Source organism: Phoca vitulina, unplaced genomic scaffold, assembly GCF_004348235.1.
Source record: "Phoca vitulina isolate PV1807 unplaced genomic scaffold, GSC_HSeal_1.0 scaffold20, whole genome shotgun sequence".
Taxonomy (NCBI): Eukaryota; Metazoa; Chordata; class Mammalia; order Carnivora; family Phocidae; genus Phoca; species Phoca vitulina.
The window spans coordinates 32,023,119-32,039,979 of NW_022589723.1; the positions used below are offsets into that span (position 1 = coordinate 32,023,119).

The 16,861-nt window shown below is 45.3% G+C and overlaps 1 protein-coding gene across 5 annotated transcripts in view; it reads left to right on the forward strand.

Annotated features, from left to right (window-relative positions):
• Positions 1-1,636: 1,636 nt before the first annotated feature.
• The window catches only part of DIS3L (DIS3 like exosome 3'-5' exoribonuclease), a 33,241-nt gene continuing 18,016 nt past the window's right edge, over positions 1,637-16,861 (forward strand). For 2 of the 5 annotated variants that reach the window (XM_032417463.1, XM_032417467.1), the window contains exons 1-4: positions 1,637-1,843; positions 3,161-3,314; positions 12,333-12,461; positions 14,330-14,465. In XM_032417463.1, the coding sequence (XP_032273354.1) occupies positions 1,705-1,843; positions 3,161-3,314; positions 12,333-12,461; positions 14,330-14,465 (558 nt within the window). In that variant the 5' untranslated portion in view covers positions 1,637-1,704. Of the gene's footprint in view, positions 1,844-2,047; positions 2,793-2,824; positions 3,016-3,160; positions 3,315-12,332; positions 12,462-14,329; positions 14,466-16,861 lie in introns of those variants that run through there. The other 3 variants (XM_032417465.1, XM_032417464.1, XM_032417466.1) reach the window with 3 other exon arrangements.

A 16,861-nucleotide genomic window follows, 5' to 3' on the forward strand; every position in this document is an offset into this window, starting at 1 on the left:
AAATGGTGAACCTGGAGTCTGGACATGCGAATACCACAGAGATTCAGCCAAAAACATCCTGACCTGTGAAAATCACACAGAGGATCAGTAAAACCTGTGAGAACTCCCAGAGCGGTAGCTGAGAGGTGCGCTAATGCCTTCAATTTTGATGACCTGTTTCAGTTGAGAGAGAAGGGAGAGGAAAAAAGAAAGGAACAATAGGCCCCAAATTGCCCCCGTGACAGCAAACCAAGGCTTAATTGCAGTTTCAGCCTCTCCCAGGAATGTGACCTTAGCCAGACTATCTGGAATTATCTGATCAGCACTAGTGAAGTATTCCGCATGACAGACCCCCCACTCTTCCCACAAAGGAAGGTAACCTTGTCTGAAACAATCCACTCTGTTAAAAACTTCTTTTTCCTCTTCCCTAAAAAGCCCTTCCCTGCCTAAAAACCCCTTCCATTTTGCACAGCTCCTTGGTGCTCCTTTTCGGTTTGCTAGACGCGATGCTGTATGATTCATAAATCCTTAAATAAAGCCAATTTGATCTTTAAATTTACTTGGAAAAAAATATTTAACAAAGAGGAAGCTCTGATATTCCCAGCCAGCTGGTTGAGCTGCCTTAACTAGAGCTCAACAAGTAGACTATAAAGTCCTTAGTCTCAGAAGCTATATTTTATTCATCTGTGAACAACACAGTAATTAGTTAAGAGCCTGCTTTGAATTCAGCCAGATTCTGGCTTGAATATTGATTCTACCACTTAATAACTGGGTAACCTTGGCCACTTAACCTCCCTAATCCTGTTTCATCGCCTGTAAAATGGGGATAATAATGCGTGACTCCATTAACTTGTGGAAATTAAATGTGACACTTGTATGTAATGCTTCTGGTACAGCTCAAAATACGAATGCTTGTTGAGTGCTTGGAAGAACAGAGGCTTGCATCCAGCCAAGAGTGTGTGATCTCAGAAGAAACTGTGCCTGAGTCTCCAAGTTTAAAGGAAAGTTGCTTTCCCAGAGGCTGCAAATGCCACAGAGTTGAGATTGAACAGATAGTGTTTACCTCAAGGAAATGGCTTGGTTTTCATTTTATCTGCATTGTTTGAATTTTCATATGGATTAAAAATACATGAAATTAAAAATAAATACGACTTTTTAAGAGGGGGGAAAAAAATGCTGGGCTGGCAGGATTTCTGGCTTATTCGCTGAATCTTTGAGCTCTTTTAGGAAAGCAAGAGCGAGGAACAGAAAACACTAATAATTACCCACCCAGCAGTCCCCATGCCCGTAAGGACCTGGGGGTAGCAACAAAATCTAATGATCCTCCAGGGTTGGACCAATACTTTCTTGACAAGACTTCAGCTTCCACAGAGTCCACACATCTTTATCTCCCTACGTCGTTTGGGCGGTTGCCACCTCTCCCTGCCCCCAGGCAATGGTGGGCAGGGGAGAGACCGAGGCGGGGCTGGAGCACCCCTCCCGCGGCCGCCTCCGGCTCTCAGCCGCGGCCTCGGCCGTTAGGGCGTTTCCGGTGCCCCTCGGGGCGCTCTGGAGGCTGCCAGGGGTGCCCAGGAGCCCGCGTAGACCAGGCCGCCCGGCCGAGGGGGCGGGCCCGGAGCCGCGGCCTCGCTTCCGCCCGCGCCGCGCCGCGCCCGCCACCTCCCGGCCGCTCGCTCGGGCCGGCCCCGCGGGGCCCGGAGCCGTGACCCGCCGAGCACCGCCAGCATGCTGCAGAAGCGGGAGAAGGTGCTGCTCCTGAGGACCTTCCAGGGCCGGACGCTGCGGATCGTGCGGGAGCACTACCTGCGGCCCAGCGTGCCCTGCAACAGCCCGCTCTGCCCGCAGCCCGCCGCCTGCCGCAACGGTCAGCGCCGGGGCCGGGCCGGAGCGCGGAGATTCCTGGGCGGCGGGAGCGAGGGCGGCGGGGCCGGGCCGGGCGTCCGCAGGGAGGGGCCCTGGGGGCGGAGCGCGGGGTCGCGCGGGCGCCGAGGCCGAGGCCGCCGGGCCTCCGCCCGCCCAGGCAGCAGCTCGGGCCCGGCGGCGGGGCTGCGGGTGGGGAGCGAGAGGCCCGCGGCCCCGGAGCCGCCCCGACGGCCGTGGCGCGCTGCTTCCGGGGGCTCTCCACGCCCGCCCTCCCGACGGCCCCCCTCTCGAATGGAAGGGCCCAGAGCCCGGCGCCCCCACAGCCTAGAGGCCCGGCGAGCGGGGCTTTCCGAGGGGCCCGGGGGCGCAGGAACCTGCCTCTTCTGCACCCCCCAGGATGGCGTGGTGGTGAAATGGGGGGGGTGCTGAGCTGCGGGCCCCATGGCAGAGAGCGCCTGCTGCCGCTCGTTTGACACCTCTTACTTCGCGCAAATGTTCTGACCTGCCAGCCCAGATCCTCAGACTCTTAGCCGGTGCAGAGCCGTCGGCACTACAATTTGCGAATTGTCTGGGCCCTCGCTGCACAGGAAGGTCATGGGGAAGTTGGATTTGGAGCTGCTGTGCGCTAGACCTTCGCCCGCTTGGTTTCTCAGCTGCAAGGGTGGCCGATTTAACGAGGAAGATGACTGGTTCTCTTCTGTCTGGTGGGAGAGGAGCCTGGGGGTCCTTAGTACCGGGAATCCTCAGTTTAGGGTTAAAGTGAACATTTCATTTACAGCTTGGCTAAGCGGCTCCCTGAGATGCGGGCTGGGTGGAAAGCCTAACCACTGCCCTTGCTTGCAACTGAGCATGTTTTCCAGTCGATTCCGGCTTTCTGGCCCCTGGAGACTTCTGAGCGTGTACACAAGCTTGAGACTCAGAACCCGCTTGAAATTGCTAGGCATAAACAGGTGGTTAACATGTATATTTCAGGGGACCCCATTTGAATGTGAGTGTAGGTCGGTGAGTTAACAGAAATAAATATTTAGGTCGTGCTAAAGATTTGTTTGTTTTTAAAAAATGAGTCCTCTTCTGCACCATTGGCCACACCATAAACCACGTTGAGCTTTTACTTAGCACAGCTTCAGACAAATGAAGATGCTGAGTTTACCTGAACTCTGGGCCTCTACCAAAGTAGGTTTGTCGTGTCCTTTAAAAACTTCAGGGTGTAGTTAAGACTGGAAGTTATTTTGCAGAGTGGAGCACCTTGACATTGAAGGAGTGACAAGCCAGGTTCGCAATTGTTGTCTAATCGCTTACATTTTGAATTATGTTCTAGATGGGAAACTCTTGTCTAGTGATGTGACTCATTACATGATCCCAGATTGGAAAGTTGTTCAAGATTACCTGGAGATCCTTGAGTTCCCAGAGCTGAAGGGAATTATTTTCATGCAGACGGCTTGTCAAACTGTGCAGCATCAAAAAGGCCGCAGGTATCTGTTTTGCATTATTTATTTATTTCGATATGGCATATTTTTCTCTTCCCCTTTAGAGAAGGTCCCTTGTTGGAGGGGATGGGGAGGAATTCATTATTTTGTCAGAAAGGACTTTTTGAACTAATTTGGTATTCTCTTCGCTGGTGAGGAATGCAGTGACATTATTTTATATTTCTGCTTCAACAACCTGGCCAAGAGATCTGACTGTAGATCGATCAACTGCAGTGTCCCCAGATATGGGTATTTAAGATTCTTGGCTTTGGGTTTGCATGTATTTTTTAGATACATTGTTTCAGAAGCCTATACTTTTTTTGAGGGGGGGAGTATTTTATTTTATATTTTAAACTGTTTATTGTGGATGCAAATTGTACTTGTAGTGATTTATTTAAGGAAAGCAGAAATAACTTGTTTTATTTTTACATTACTAGTATAACTACCAACCATACCCATTGTATTTGCCAAGTGATTTCTGATTGAAATCAGTCTAAAATGCTTGCCTTATACCTAAATGAAGAACAATTGTTTACCTTTTAAACAAATACCTAAAAACTGGTTTTGCTTCATTTAACATTGGGAAAGGATTTATGATTTGAACGTGAAGACTGCATAGAAACAGCATATTACAATTATACATCCAACCTCTAACACCCCTAGTTATTTAAAAAGGAGAAACTATGTGTTTATTCTTTTTTAAATGTTCTGGTTTCTTTAGAGTTTGGTGGTAAAAGATGAAGTATGTTTGTTTGTATATGAAAATGATGAGTTGTCCTTATTATATGCTCAGTTCAAAAAAATGTGCATTACCTAGATTGCGGATTTTTCAGATAGAATATTTTTCAATGAGTTTGAAGTTGATTTTGCTCAGACACAAAGATATAGATGTTTATACACATCCAGGTTTGAACGCTGCTCCAGGGGTCGTATTTCAATTTCTGCTACTAAAATCAATTTGTTGCTGTCATTCGGATTGCAAGCACTCTGCTGAGCCTTTTCAACTTCTGTTTTCTGAAATATTTTTAATATTAAGGGTTGTTTTAAAAACCAATTCCTGGGACATTCAAAAGCAAAGAATTGGAATTTAAATGGCTTTTCTCCTGAACATTTCAAAAGTAGTTAACTTGATGAAAAACTATTGGTTTTCCACCGCTTTACCGTGTCTCTAAATATACTAAATGTGAAAACAAAGGATGAGCAGTTGTGAAATAGGCTGATACGATATCACCCTGGTTTTCCCATTTGGTAAGCACATTTTGAGCTCAGAGTTCCAGGCCTTATGGAGTACAAAAAGTCTGACCCCTGAACAGTGTGGGGATTAGGGGCTTGGACCCCTGCACAGGCAAAAATCCATGTATAACTTTCAATTCCCCCAAAACTTAATAGTCTACTGTGGACCAGAATCCTTACCGATAACATAGTCGATTAACATATATTTTATATATATTATATGTTGTATACCGTATTCTTGCAATAAAGTAAGCTAGAGAAAAGAAAACATTATTAAGAAGGCCACAGTGAAGGGGCACCTGGGTGGCTCAGTTGGTTAAGCGTCTGCCTTCAGCTCAGGTCATGATCTCAGGGTCCTGGGATTGAGCCCCGCATCGGGCTCCATGCTCAGTGGGGAGCCTGACTCCCCCTCTGCCTGGTACTCCCCCTGCTTGTGCTCTCTCTCTCTCTGACAAATAAATAAAATCTTTAAAAAGAGAGAGAGAGATTGGTCTTAAAGCAGGGGTACTGAACGTAATTGATGAAGAGAAAGAAGAGGCAGGCAAAGGAATCAGCACGTTTGGGACTTGGTGCTTTGTTTACCCGGTAAGCAGCCGGCAGTTGTATTCAGGTTCAAAGAGCTAAATGACCAAAACTACCGAAGCCTTAAAAAGTGTCCTATATCGAAAGCTAACTTTATAATTGATCACAGCCCTTGAATGTAGAAGATTCAGGGAATTCGCTTTATTAGTTTGGACTTCATTAAGTGTTAAATGTAAGTCATTGGCCCTCTGGTGTTTTGCTTCATTTAATGTTGGAAAATGTTTTCTTGTGTTTTTCTGTTCTTCCTTGGAGATTTGAGATGCTAGTAAATAATTCATTCTATTTGATACGCTTTGAGGAACAATTTTTGCTTAAAAAAGCCTTGTCAGTTAAAAATACCTGGTTGGTCTAGTGTCTGGTGTAAGGATGCCTTGCTTTCTTCTTTTGCCCTCCTCCTGAATTATTTATTTATAGCTTTAGAGTCTCAATAGTTCACACCTCTGTTTCTCAGTATATAACATAAGATTGGAATTAGAGAATATTATAGTTGGAGAGGATCTAAGAAGTCAAGTGATCCAACTCCCCATCCAATAGATTGGTATTACTCAGTCTTTGTTTCTAAGACTTTTTATCAACTTTTTTCTTCCTAGACACCCAGTCTTAATTTGCTTAGTTACTTAAACATGTTTTAACATAAATCTAGATGTAAAGTCCTCATGCTTAAGTACTTACTGCAACCCTAAACCCAAATTGACCTTCACATTAAATAAACAAAGCTTACAAAATAAGAAGACTGCAAATGAACGTTAATTTAACGTGACCGATAACATTGTTCTACTGAAATGAAATCACCAGAGTTGAGTTTCCCAGTAAAAAGACATAGTCTCCAATCTGGTTCTGTACTTAAAATGATTTTGTATTTTGATTTCGATACTATCAATGCGGAAAATGCCTGTTCTCCTAAGTATATTAAATATATTACAGAAAACATTATGAAAGAAGTCACGTTTTTGATTGCTCGGGATAATCGCATGCTCTGCCGATCCTCACACACTTGTTCCGTGAGGGATCCTTTGATGACTGTGAGGCTGTCTTGTCCATTGCCTTCATTCCTGTGTGCAGGTGTTTATCTGTTTATTCAACAAACATTTGCTGAGACACTGTGCGTGCCGGGACCATGCTCGCACCGAGGCTGCCGTGCTGAACAGACGCAGACACGGTGTTCGGGGGAGACGGTGGTACTCAGCTAATCACACAAACAGGTGGAGAGCTGCCACGGAGCCACGGGCCCTGAGGAGAGCCTGCGTTTGCCAGGGAGGCGAGGAAAAGCTTTCCCGAGGGAGATGCCTGTGCTGGGCTCTCCAGGGTGGGTAGGAGTAAACCAGGCAGAGAAAGGGGAGAAGCTTTCCAGGGGAGGGGGCTGCTGTGCAGGGTCCTGGAGAGGGAGATTTGTTCCGTTCAAGAAACTAGAAGAAGGCCGTGGCGTGGATGAGGGGTCCCAGGGATGTTGCAGGGTCGTAAGCTGGGTGGGATAATACATATAATCAGATTCCTATTTTGAAAAGATGATAGGCCGTGGAGAAGAGGCTGTCACTTCAGTTCGTGTGAGAGGTGCTGGTAACTTAGAGATGGAAAGAAAGAGAGATTTCCAACGGCATCTTAATAGGTAAAAGTCTGTAGAACTTTCTCAGTCTTTAACGCCGAGAATGGAAAACATGTCCGTGCAGAATTTGTGCAGGAATGTTCATTGCAACTGTATTCCTAATAGCCCCCAAAATGGCAGTGGACCCAAATGTCCATCACCTGATAATGGTTACACAAAATGTACTTTATCCATACAATGGAATACTATCCAGCCATAAAAGGAATGAAACACTGACATATGCTATAACATGAAAATATTATGCTGAGTGAAAGAAGCCAGCCACACAAAGAAGTCATTTTTGTATGATTCCATTTATATGAAATGCCTGGAATAGGTAAATCCTAGAGATAGAAAATAGACTAGTGGTTGCCAGGGTCAGGGGAATGGGGAATAATTGCTTAATGGATCTAGGTTTCTTTTTGGGGTGATAAAATGTCTGGACTTAGTGGTGATGGTTGCATAACTCTGTGACTATACAAAATGCTATTGAATTGTATATTTTAAAAGGATAATTTGAGGGGCGCCTGGGTGGCTCGGTCGGTTAAGTGACTGCCTTTGGCTCAGGTCATGATTCCAGGGTCTTGGGATCGAGTCCCGCGTCAGACGCCCTGCTCCGTGGGGAAGCCTGCTTCTCCCTCTCGCTCTGTCTTCCATTCCCCCCTCCCCGCCGCTTGTGCTTTCTCTCTCTCTGTCAAATAAATAAAATCTTTAAAAAGGGGGGGGATAATTTTATGGTATATGAATTATATCTCAGTTAAGCTGTTATTTAAAAAAAAAAAACCTATAAAACTTAGTAATGGAGTTAGATATGTAAGGGGAGGGAGAAGGTGGCATCAAGGCTAACACCAGGGTGTCTGGTTTACATAACTGGATAGAGAGAGAGAGCGCTGGAGGAGGTCCAGAGGGGCGGAGCTCGAGGTCATGAGTTTGAGGTTGTGTTTTTGAGGCTTCCAAATGGCAGTGCAGTTAGAGGGCATTCAGATGGTCCAAAATATACTCCATTGAAAATGTTTTAAAAGTACCATCTAGGGGCACCTGGGTGGCTCAGTCATTGGGCGTCTGCCTTCGGCTCAGGTCATGATCCCAGGGTCCTGGGATCGAGCCCCGCATCGGGCTCCCTGCTCAGCGGGAAGCCTGCTTCTCCCTCTCCCACTCCCCCTGCTTGTGTTCCCTCTCTCGCTATCTCTCTCACTGTCAAATAAATAAATAAAATCTTAAAAAAAAAAAAAAAAGTACCATCTATGGGCATCTGACTGGCTCCGTCAGTAGAGCATGTGACTCTTGATCTCCAGGTCATGAGTTCAGGCCCCACACTGGGTGTACAGCTTACTTAAAAAAAAAAAAAAAAAAAAAGATACACCTAATATAAAGGAAAACACAAACTTTTAAAGTTCTTGTGGAAAACTCAAGGACCTCTGAAAGTAAGTCTACCTAAAACACCCTAGCAAGGTTCTGCAAAAACTGGTTGAAGAAACACAGTATTGTACGTCTGCTGACTGGTTGTGGGATGCCCGCTTCTGATCCCCCGAGAATACAGTCAGCAGGCAGAGGGGATGTGGCATCTGTAGGTAAACTCACCATTGAGGGATAATAGTACAAAAATCAATCTAAGGAAAGTAAACATAGCCGTACCTGTAAGAAATTGAACTATTTAAATAATAGAGATTTGGGGGAATTCTTAAGCCAGGCCAGGAAAACTAGGGTTCTTCTGTAAGACTGGAATTTTTAAAACTTCAGATCATTTTATTGTACTTGACTCTGTGAAACTGCTGTTCTCCTGTCATCCAGGCCAAACTTGTTGAAGGCACCGTGATGCTCTTTGCTGGCTCCGGGCAGGATACTCATATATCTAAGCCCATCGTACGCACCACCAGCCCTGACTGGCAAAAATATGACTATATTGTATATATGCCCTATTAAATTACAACCATAAGCCCACATGCCTACAGGACAACCCTACTGTCACACTCCGAGTGATTCACTCTTTCCTGCTTTCCCCATTAATATTCTTGTGCCATTTGTTCATCCGTCTTATCCGGCTGATAGGTAGCTGACAAATGGAAGCATGCACAGCAAGTCTAATAAGGAAAATATATGGGAGCGAAACTTTAAATTGAGAACATTCTTTTTGTTAAGTTGCATATTTTGCTGTGTTGTCCCTCTAATTTGGTGGTAAACGCCCTGGGTCTGACTTGTGGAACATCAGTACCTGGGGGAGTTCAGGGCTGGAGAATCCCAGGGTCCAGAGTGCAGGTGTCATAACAAATCCAGGAATGTGTACAGAGCCAGGCAGAACAGTCACAGGGTTCTGCTAATGTCAGGGTGGGTCCTGACACACTGCTGGCTTGTATTTGGATCACTGTTGTCACAAGGAGTTGTGAGTTCACTTACGCGTTTGGGAAACATTTATCAGGCACGTGAACTGCTCTCCTGAATTTTCTGTCCCCCTCTGCTCCCTTGGGTGCTTTGTCTCGCTGACTCTCGTTCATCCCTCTCTCAGGTGTCACCTCTTCCCAGAGGCCTTCCCCGGCCCTCCCATGTTCTTGTCACACCCTGCACTTTTCCCCTTCATGGCACTTCTCCCACTGAAATGGGTAGTGGTTCTGGGGTTTTTTGTTTTATTATTTTTTAAAGATTTTATTTATTTATTTATTTATTTATTTGAGAGAGAGAATGAGAGACAGAGAGCACGAGAGGGAAGAGGGTCAGAGGGAGGAGCAGACCCCCCGCTGAGCAGGGAGCCCGATGCAGGACTCGATCCCGGGACTCCAGGATCATGACCTGAGCCGAAGGCAGTCGCTTAACCAACTGAGCCACCCAGGCGCCCTTTTGTTTGTTTTATTTTGTTTTGCCACTTAGTCTAGCCATTTTTTAAAATTGTGGTGAATGTATATAGCATAAGATTTACCATTTTAACCATTTTTAAGTGTAAAGTTCAGTGACATTGAGTACATACATTCACATTTCGTGCAACCATCACCACCATCCTCTCCAGAACTTTCCTCCATCCCCCTAAATTGAAGCTCTACACCCATTGAACACTATACCCATTTCCCCCTCCCCCAAGCCCCTGGCAACAACCATCCTACTCTCTGTCTCTATGAATTTAACTAAATACCTCATGTAGGTGGAATCATACAGTGTTTGTCCTTTTGTGTCTGGCTTATTTCACTTAGCATAATGTCTTCAAGGTTTATCCATGGTTTTTTAAGATTTTATTAATTTATTTCAGAGAGAGAGAGAGAGAGGGAGCACGGAAACACAAGCAGGGGGAGGGGCAGAGGGAGAGGGAGAAGCAGGCTTCCCACGGAGCCGGGAGCCCGATGCGGGGCTCGATCCCAGGACCCTAAGATCATGACCTGAGCCGAAGGCAGACGCTTAACCACCTGAGCCACCCACGTGCCCCAAGGTTTATCCATGTTGTAGCATGTGTCAGAACTTCCTTTTTTAAGACTGAATAATATTCTCTTGTAGGTATACACCACATTTTGTTCATCCATCTGTTGTTGGACACTTAGATTGCTTCTTGGTTACCTTTGGCTATTGTGAAGAATCGTGCCATGAACATTGGTATAAGAATATCTTTGAGACCCTGTCTTCAGTTCTTTGGGGTATATGCCCAGAAGTGCAGTTGCTGGGTCACGTGGTAGTTCTTGTTTTGTTTTTTTTTTTTAAGATTTTTGGTAGTTCTTGTTTTAATTTTTTTGAGGACTGGCTGATTCTGTCATGTTCACCGTGAGCAGGGTGCTGTGGATGAAGAGATGTCTAGATGGTGTCATCTGAGGGCATTCAGTGGAGCAAAAGACCCAGCACATAGAAGGAATGCAGCAAATGTTTGCTAAATGAAGGATGCTTAATACAGAAGAAAACTAGCAAACAAATGAGTGCACTAAGTTAGGTGCTTTTTTAGGGGTCTAGCAAATGTGATGGTCGATAAAGGGAGCAAAAACTATGGAAGATAAGATCAGGAAAAATAGGCAATATTTTTTCAGTGTTTTCTCTGAAATAATTACAGTTGTTTATGAAGTCTCTTCTAAAATCCTTTATTGCTTAAGAAATAAGTGCTCATTTTAAAAAATTCATGCATTACAGAAACGTGTAAAGCAGAAAGTGAAAGTCTTCACCTTACCACTGCGCAGGGATGGTGGCTGTAAGCGGGGTGGTGTAGACTCTTCTATGCATATTGTAAGACGTTTTATTTTTTTTTTTTAAAGATTTTATTTATTTATTTGAGAGAGCAAGAGAGACCATGAGCGGGGGGAGAGGGGAGAAGTAGGCTGCCTGCTGATCAGGGCGGCTGATGCGGGGTTCGATCCCAGGACCCTGGGATCATGACCTGAACCAACCGAACCACCCAGGCGCCCCTCTAAGAGTTTTTAAAACTGACTTTAAATCTCTCTTTGTGAAGGTGGGAAAATTACGAATTATATGTTCTAAGCATTTCTGAGTTGGGGGGGCGGGGCAGCCTTTGTTTGTACAAGTGGGATGCTGTTAAGGAAAGCTGCCATTCACAGACATGAAACTAAATCCTTTTGTTTATTATGAAATTGTAGAAGTGCTATTACTTGATGATTCTTTTTAAAATAGCTCAAAATTAGAATTACTAAGAAAATAAAATCAGTGTTTCTTGTTTTCTGATTAAGTGTTAAGACGACACAGATATTGGTGATTAGCATTTATTTAAAGAAGAGAAGTTGGAAAGTTCTGCCTTTGCTTTAATAAAAAGACTCTTTTTTTTTTTCTTTTTAATCCACGGCAGCGGGCTGGAGGTGGGATGGAAGGGCACAAGTTTTATATTAAAACACATGTTAAATGCCAGTCATCTGCCTTGGATAATTTATATGTTAATTTAACATCTGGTTTAATATCAGTCCATTTTTAAATAAACAATTGGCTTCCTTTAAGATAACTGAACATTTTCTGTATTTCATATTACCTAGACTATTGAAAGGCACCTTCTTAAAAAAAAAAAAAGAAAAGAAGAGCATTGTCTTGGAAACTGACCCATATGCGGCTGCGTATTTGATGTGAGACTTTGGCTAGCATTACTGGAAGGATCTCCTGATGGGAGAAACCTTAAAACTTTGTTAGTTGTCTGACAGATGAAGCTAGCCCTCATTCGCGTAAGTGAGGCGGCTGCATAAATAGAATTCACAGATAAATCCCCAAACTTACTTCCTTTACATGTCCTTTTCCAGGCTTCCAGCAAAAAGTAAAATGTACTCATGCCTAATGCCATTTATAGAACAAAGTGAGGCACGAAAATAAAGTGCTAACCTCTGCTTGCCTCTGGTCCTGCCTGAGCCTTTGAAGAGGGGGCTGTGTGGGGCAGGGCCATATAATTCCGTAATAAATGGCCAGAAGTCTAGAAGGGGAAAGGGCAGGGGTGATCGATCCACACGCTAATGAATGAGGTGCTGCCTGAGCACATTCTAGCGGGCGAAATTGAGAAACGACAGCCCAATAGTACTACGCGCACCAAGGCCGATATAAATAAGTGTTTCTTGGGTTTTAAATAATCAGTCTTTTGTCCTAAAATGCCTCATCTTCTTTGATCCTTAGCAAGAGCTAGCAGTAGATGAAAGCCTGCTATGTCAGATTTATTTTTCTCCTCTGTGTCCCAGACAGTATAACAAATTGCGAAATCTCCTGAAGGATGCACGTCATGATTGCATTCTCTTTGCTAATGAATTCCAGCAGCACTGCTATCTCCCTCGAGAAAGAGGAGAATCCATGGAAAAGTGGCAGACCAGGTATGGCTGGGCGTTGGCCTGACTCTCTTTACTTTCTTTACCACTGGTTATCCGGGAGTTGATCGAAGTAGGATGCTAGAATAAACCGGCAGTTATTCTGGAACTATGATTAATACTGAAATGCTTAATGCGTCACTATCTTAGATACATCGTTTAAATACATGTATGTTTTAGAAATTGTCATAAGGGAGCCACAGATACTCAGAGTGAGTCAGCTGGCGTTTAATGCTCGTGGGGGGCGGGGAAGGTCCACTTTTAAGCTAAGATCATCTCAGTTTTTCTGGTATAGGTTGCTCTGATATCCCAACCAGTCTTGTTAAACTGAAACTGGTAGGTTAATTCTGGTAAAGCTGTTTTAGGAAGTATGGCGTCACCGTTTAGATCCGCCTAAAAGCAGAGCCTGAAGCAAGGAGTTGGGTGTGGGTTGTTGATGTGGGGGGCAATTCCCTGAAACAGGAGTGAGGAAGACAGGAGGAGGGAAAGCAGTTAAGGATGTGTTACTGCTGTGGGAAACTGAGGCTCAGTCCTATTGGGAACCTCTGAGAAGCTGCACAGTATGTGCCTCAGAAGTTGTCTGGAAGGGTGGAGGCGAGGGTGGTAAAAGACTTCGGCCTTTAGCTGAGGGTCATTCTGCAGGGGTGATGACTACTCAGCGGGCCCGAGGTGGGATGGGAGTGCCGCCCAGCTGCAGCCGAAGTCAGAGGTGGGCCTGGGGCGCAGGTGCTGGGCCCCCATAGCCTCTGCTCTGCTCTTCTGCAGAGAGCCAAGGAGATCTTAAGCTCTCAAATGTCTTATCCATACAAAACATTTAAATCGTCTTTTTCCTTGTATTTCTTTATCTATATAGCCATTAAATATTTAAATTCTCTAAAGTAAAATAAGCACTGATGCATACTGAGTCCTTAATTATAGTCCAGAGTTCCCACAGGGCCCAATACCAGAAAGGGAAAGCAAATCTTTCTCTAGATTAGGTCACACGTGAGTACTTAGAATGATCATACTGCCTAACTACACAGGCTCGTACACTTTATGCTGGCTGAATTCTTTTTTAAGGACTTTATTTATTTGTCAGAGAGGGAACACAAGCAGGGGGAGCGGCAGGCAGAGAGAGAAGCAGGCTCCCTGCTGAGCAGGGAGCCCGATGCGGGGCTCGATCCCAGGACCCCGGGATCATGACCTGAGCCGAAGGCAGACGCTTAACTGACTGAGCCACTCAGGTGTCCCTGGCTGAAATTTTTTTTGACCTAAAACTGAAGGAACCTTACCTAGCATCTTACTTTGCAGAAAGGGGAACAGATGCCTACAGATACCGGCTGTCCGAGTTTATACACATCACTGGACACATAATCCAGCCTCGAACACACGTCTTCAGATCTAGGCTGTGTTTTCCAATTCCGGCTCTTTTCAGGAAGATTTCCAGACATTTCATGTGATTCCATAGCAGACCTTATTAGATTATGATCTTCAGCTATTTGCAGCCTAGTTTTGCTCTTAGCCAGACTTGGTTCGTCGTCCTTTCAACCTCACATAGCTTAGCTAGTCACCCGGGCCATGCTGTGTATCACAGCATGCCAACTAAAAGGTAGGAAAAGAGCCTCATGGTTTCCAGGCCATATCAAGAAATGAAAGAGGTTGCTGTGGCAGTTGGATGTCTTCAGGGAGAAGAGATGTCAGGTGCTTTCTGATTCATCTTTGTGTCCCCCCAGAGTGCCGAACCCAGGGCGTATTTTAATAGGTGCTCGGGAATTAGTTGTTGAATGAACGAATGGTTGTCTGCATCGACTGAAGGGGAACAGGTTAAGAGCCAAGGGTGAAGCTTGAAACAGCAGCTTGTCTTGGGAGGGCTCACGTGCCCTTTGCTTTTCCAGGAGCATATACAATGCAGCCGTGTGGTACTTTCACCACTGCCAGGATAGGATGCCAATCGTTATGGTGACAGAAGACAAAGAGGCGATTCAGCAGTATGGAAGTGAGACAGAAGGAGTGTTTGTGATTTCTTTCAAGGTACTTCCATCTGTTGTGTCCATGAGTGTGTGTGTGTGTGTGTGTGTGTGTTCACTTACTCAGTGGTGCCCATAATGCTCTCGGGCCCAGTGGCAATACAGAAAAGGGAAAATAAAGAGTGAAGGAAGACTTCAACCAACGAGTTCCATGTCTTTGTTTCTCTCCAACTAAGCAATCTTGACTTCAGCAAATTTGGGCAAACTCCCTGTGACCGTAAGACCCACAGCATCTGAGACGTCAGCCCAGTAAGCCCCCTGTTGACCAAGAACTCGTCCATAGTTCTAACAGTAACAATATTAGGAGTGATGATGGTGAGATGAGGTTGGATCTTATAAAATTGCCAACATTCTCTTGTTTTTGACCTACAAAATGGCAGTTTTACATGGTTTCACCTAATAGTAATAGCCAACACTCATCTATGCCAGGCACCGTTCTAAGTGGATTATTTCATTTAATTCTTACAACAGGCCCACGAGGTAGATGTTATTGTCCATATTTTATTGACGAGGAAACTAAAGCACAGAAAGGCTAAGCAACTCGCACAAAGTCACACAGGTAGCAAGTGGTGGGACTAGGATTAGAACCCCGGAACTCTGACTCCAAAGCTCTTACCCACCCTGCTCTGCTGCCTCTCAAATTATTTTTCTGAGCACCCACGCAACATAGTTTTGAAGGCCAGCCTTGTTTTTCTGCTGTTGCTCGCTCTTCCCCACCTACGAATGTGCACCGGGGTTAGTAGGGATAGAGGAAGGGGTGAGGAGTGCTGTAGGAGAGCTGTCACATCAGCTTGGTGTCCAGATCACAGACAGGAGCAGCGTTATTGGGGACCATTCCTTGGGCTGTGTTGGCAACACAGTTCTCCTGGTTTGGGGGGACCCTTTGGGAAAGTGGGATGGCTGTTAACCTCCCAATAGATTACTGACCTCGTGTGTCTGCCCCGTTGGCCAATCAAGTTCCCATGGTTGGTATCCGTTTTTTGATTCAGAACCTTGAATGAGACCCTCCATTACCCCTGTCTGTTCACAGAAAGTCAAGTTGGATTTTGAATTGTAGACGCTTTAAGAGTTCCCAGGTGCTTGTATTGCTAAAGATTTGCCAATAGAATTTTCTTGGCCCTGCTATAACAAAGTGTTCTAGCGTGCCAGAGAATTCCGGGGGCGCTGGATATTAATGACGGTGTCACTTGCTTTTTCTGTTGCTATACATCATGTCTTGTTCCTGCAGAGGACAGCTGACTAAAATTACATTTTTCTACTTTTTGTTAAAATTACTTTTCTTTGTCGTCCAGTCCTAGAGTGCCATTTTATTGTGTATAGTGTCTCCTAAGCAAACTGTGTAACCGAGGGCTTCATAGAGGTGAATGATAGCAGGAAAAAGGAGACACTTGTGGAGTTCAGATGAGAAGGAAGGCCAGAATTTCCTGTGGGGACTTGACATGAGCTGGGAAGAGGGGAGACAAATCCTTGCGAAGAGGCGGTTCATAGTGGCAAAAGCCTGGTGGTGGCAAGCGACCATGGAGTCGGGGTACTGAGTCAGCACAGACAGAACTTCTCGAAGGACTCAGGAAAGAAAGGAAGTGATCTGAACAGGTCCCTGAAGTCAGTGGGAGAAATGCTGGTGTTGGCAAGAAGGAAAATGTGTTTTCTTTTTAAAATGAGGAAAGAGAGGGGCACCTGGGTGGCTCAGTCGTTAAGCATCTGCCTTCGGCTCAGGTCATGATCCCAGGGTCCTGGGATCGAGCCCCGCGTCGGGCTCCCTGCTTGGTGGGGAGCCTGCTTCTCCCTCTCCCACTCCCCCTGCTTGTGTTCCCTCTCTCACTCTCTCTCTCTCTGTGTCAAGTAAAGAAATAAAATCTTAAAAAAAAAAAAAATGAGGAAAGAGAATGTGCTAGACTCTACCTTAGACTTCAAGTTGAGTTAAAAACACCCGTAAAACTGATGTTATTCAGTGAGAGCCAACCGTTTGAGGGAGTGTGCTCTGGACATAGCACAGCCGGCCTCAGCACTCCGTCGTCCTCTTGCGGGTGGTGCTGGGCGTTTGGTCTAGGGTCTCTCTGACGGAATTGCCCCAAAAGGTGCAATAACAGTAAGTCCACACGGAGGGGACCCTGACCACTTGTTTCAAAGTCACATTTCATACCAGGTCATCACACTAATAACAACGTCTACATGAGGAATGTTACCACATCTGTGAACGGTCCCCAAGACTCTGGGAGCTTAGGAGAGGAAGGCCTCAGAAGAATAGAAAACCTTTACTTTGCCCCTCTCTGCTTATTTGACATAGCCAGTGGTCGGGGGGAGAGGGAGGGAGGAGACATTTCCACAGACACTTCCCTCCTTGCCATTTTTACATGCTTATTTAAGTTTCTTAGAAATTTCAAACGTTTCAAGATGAAA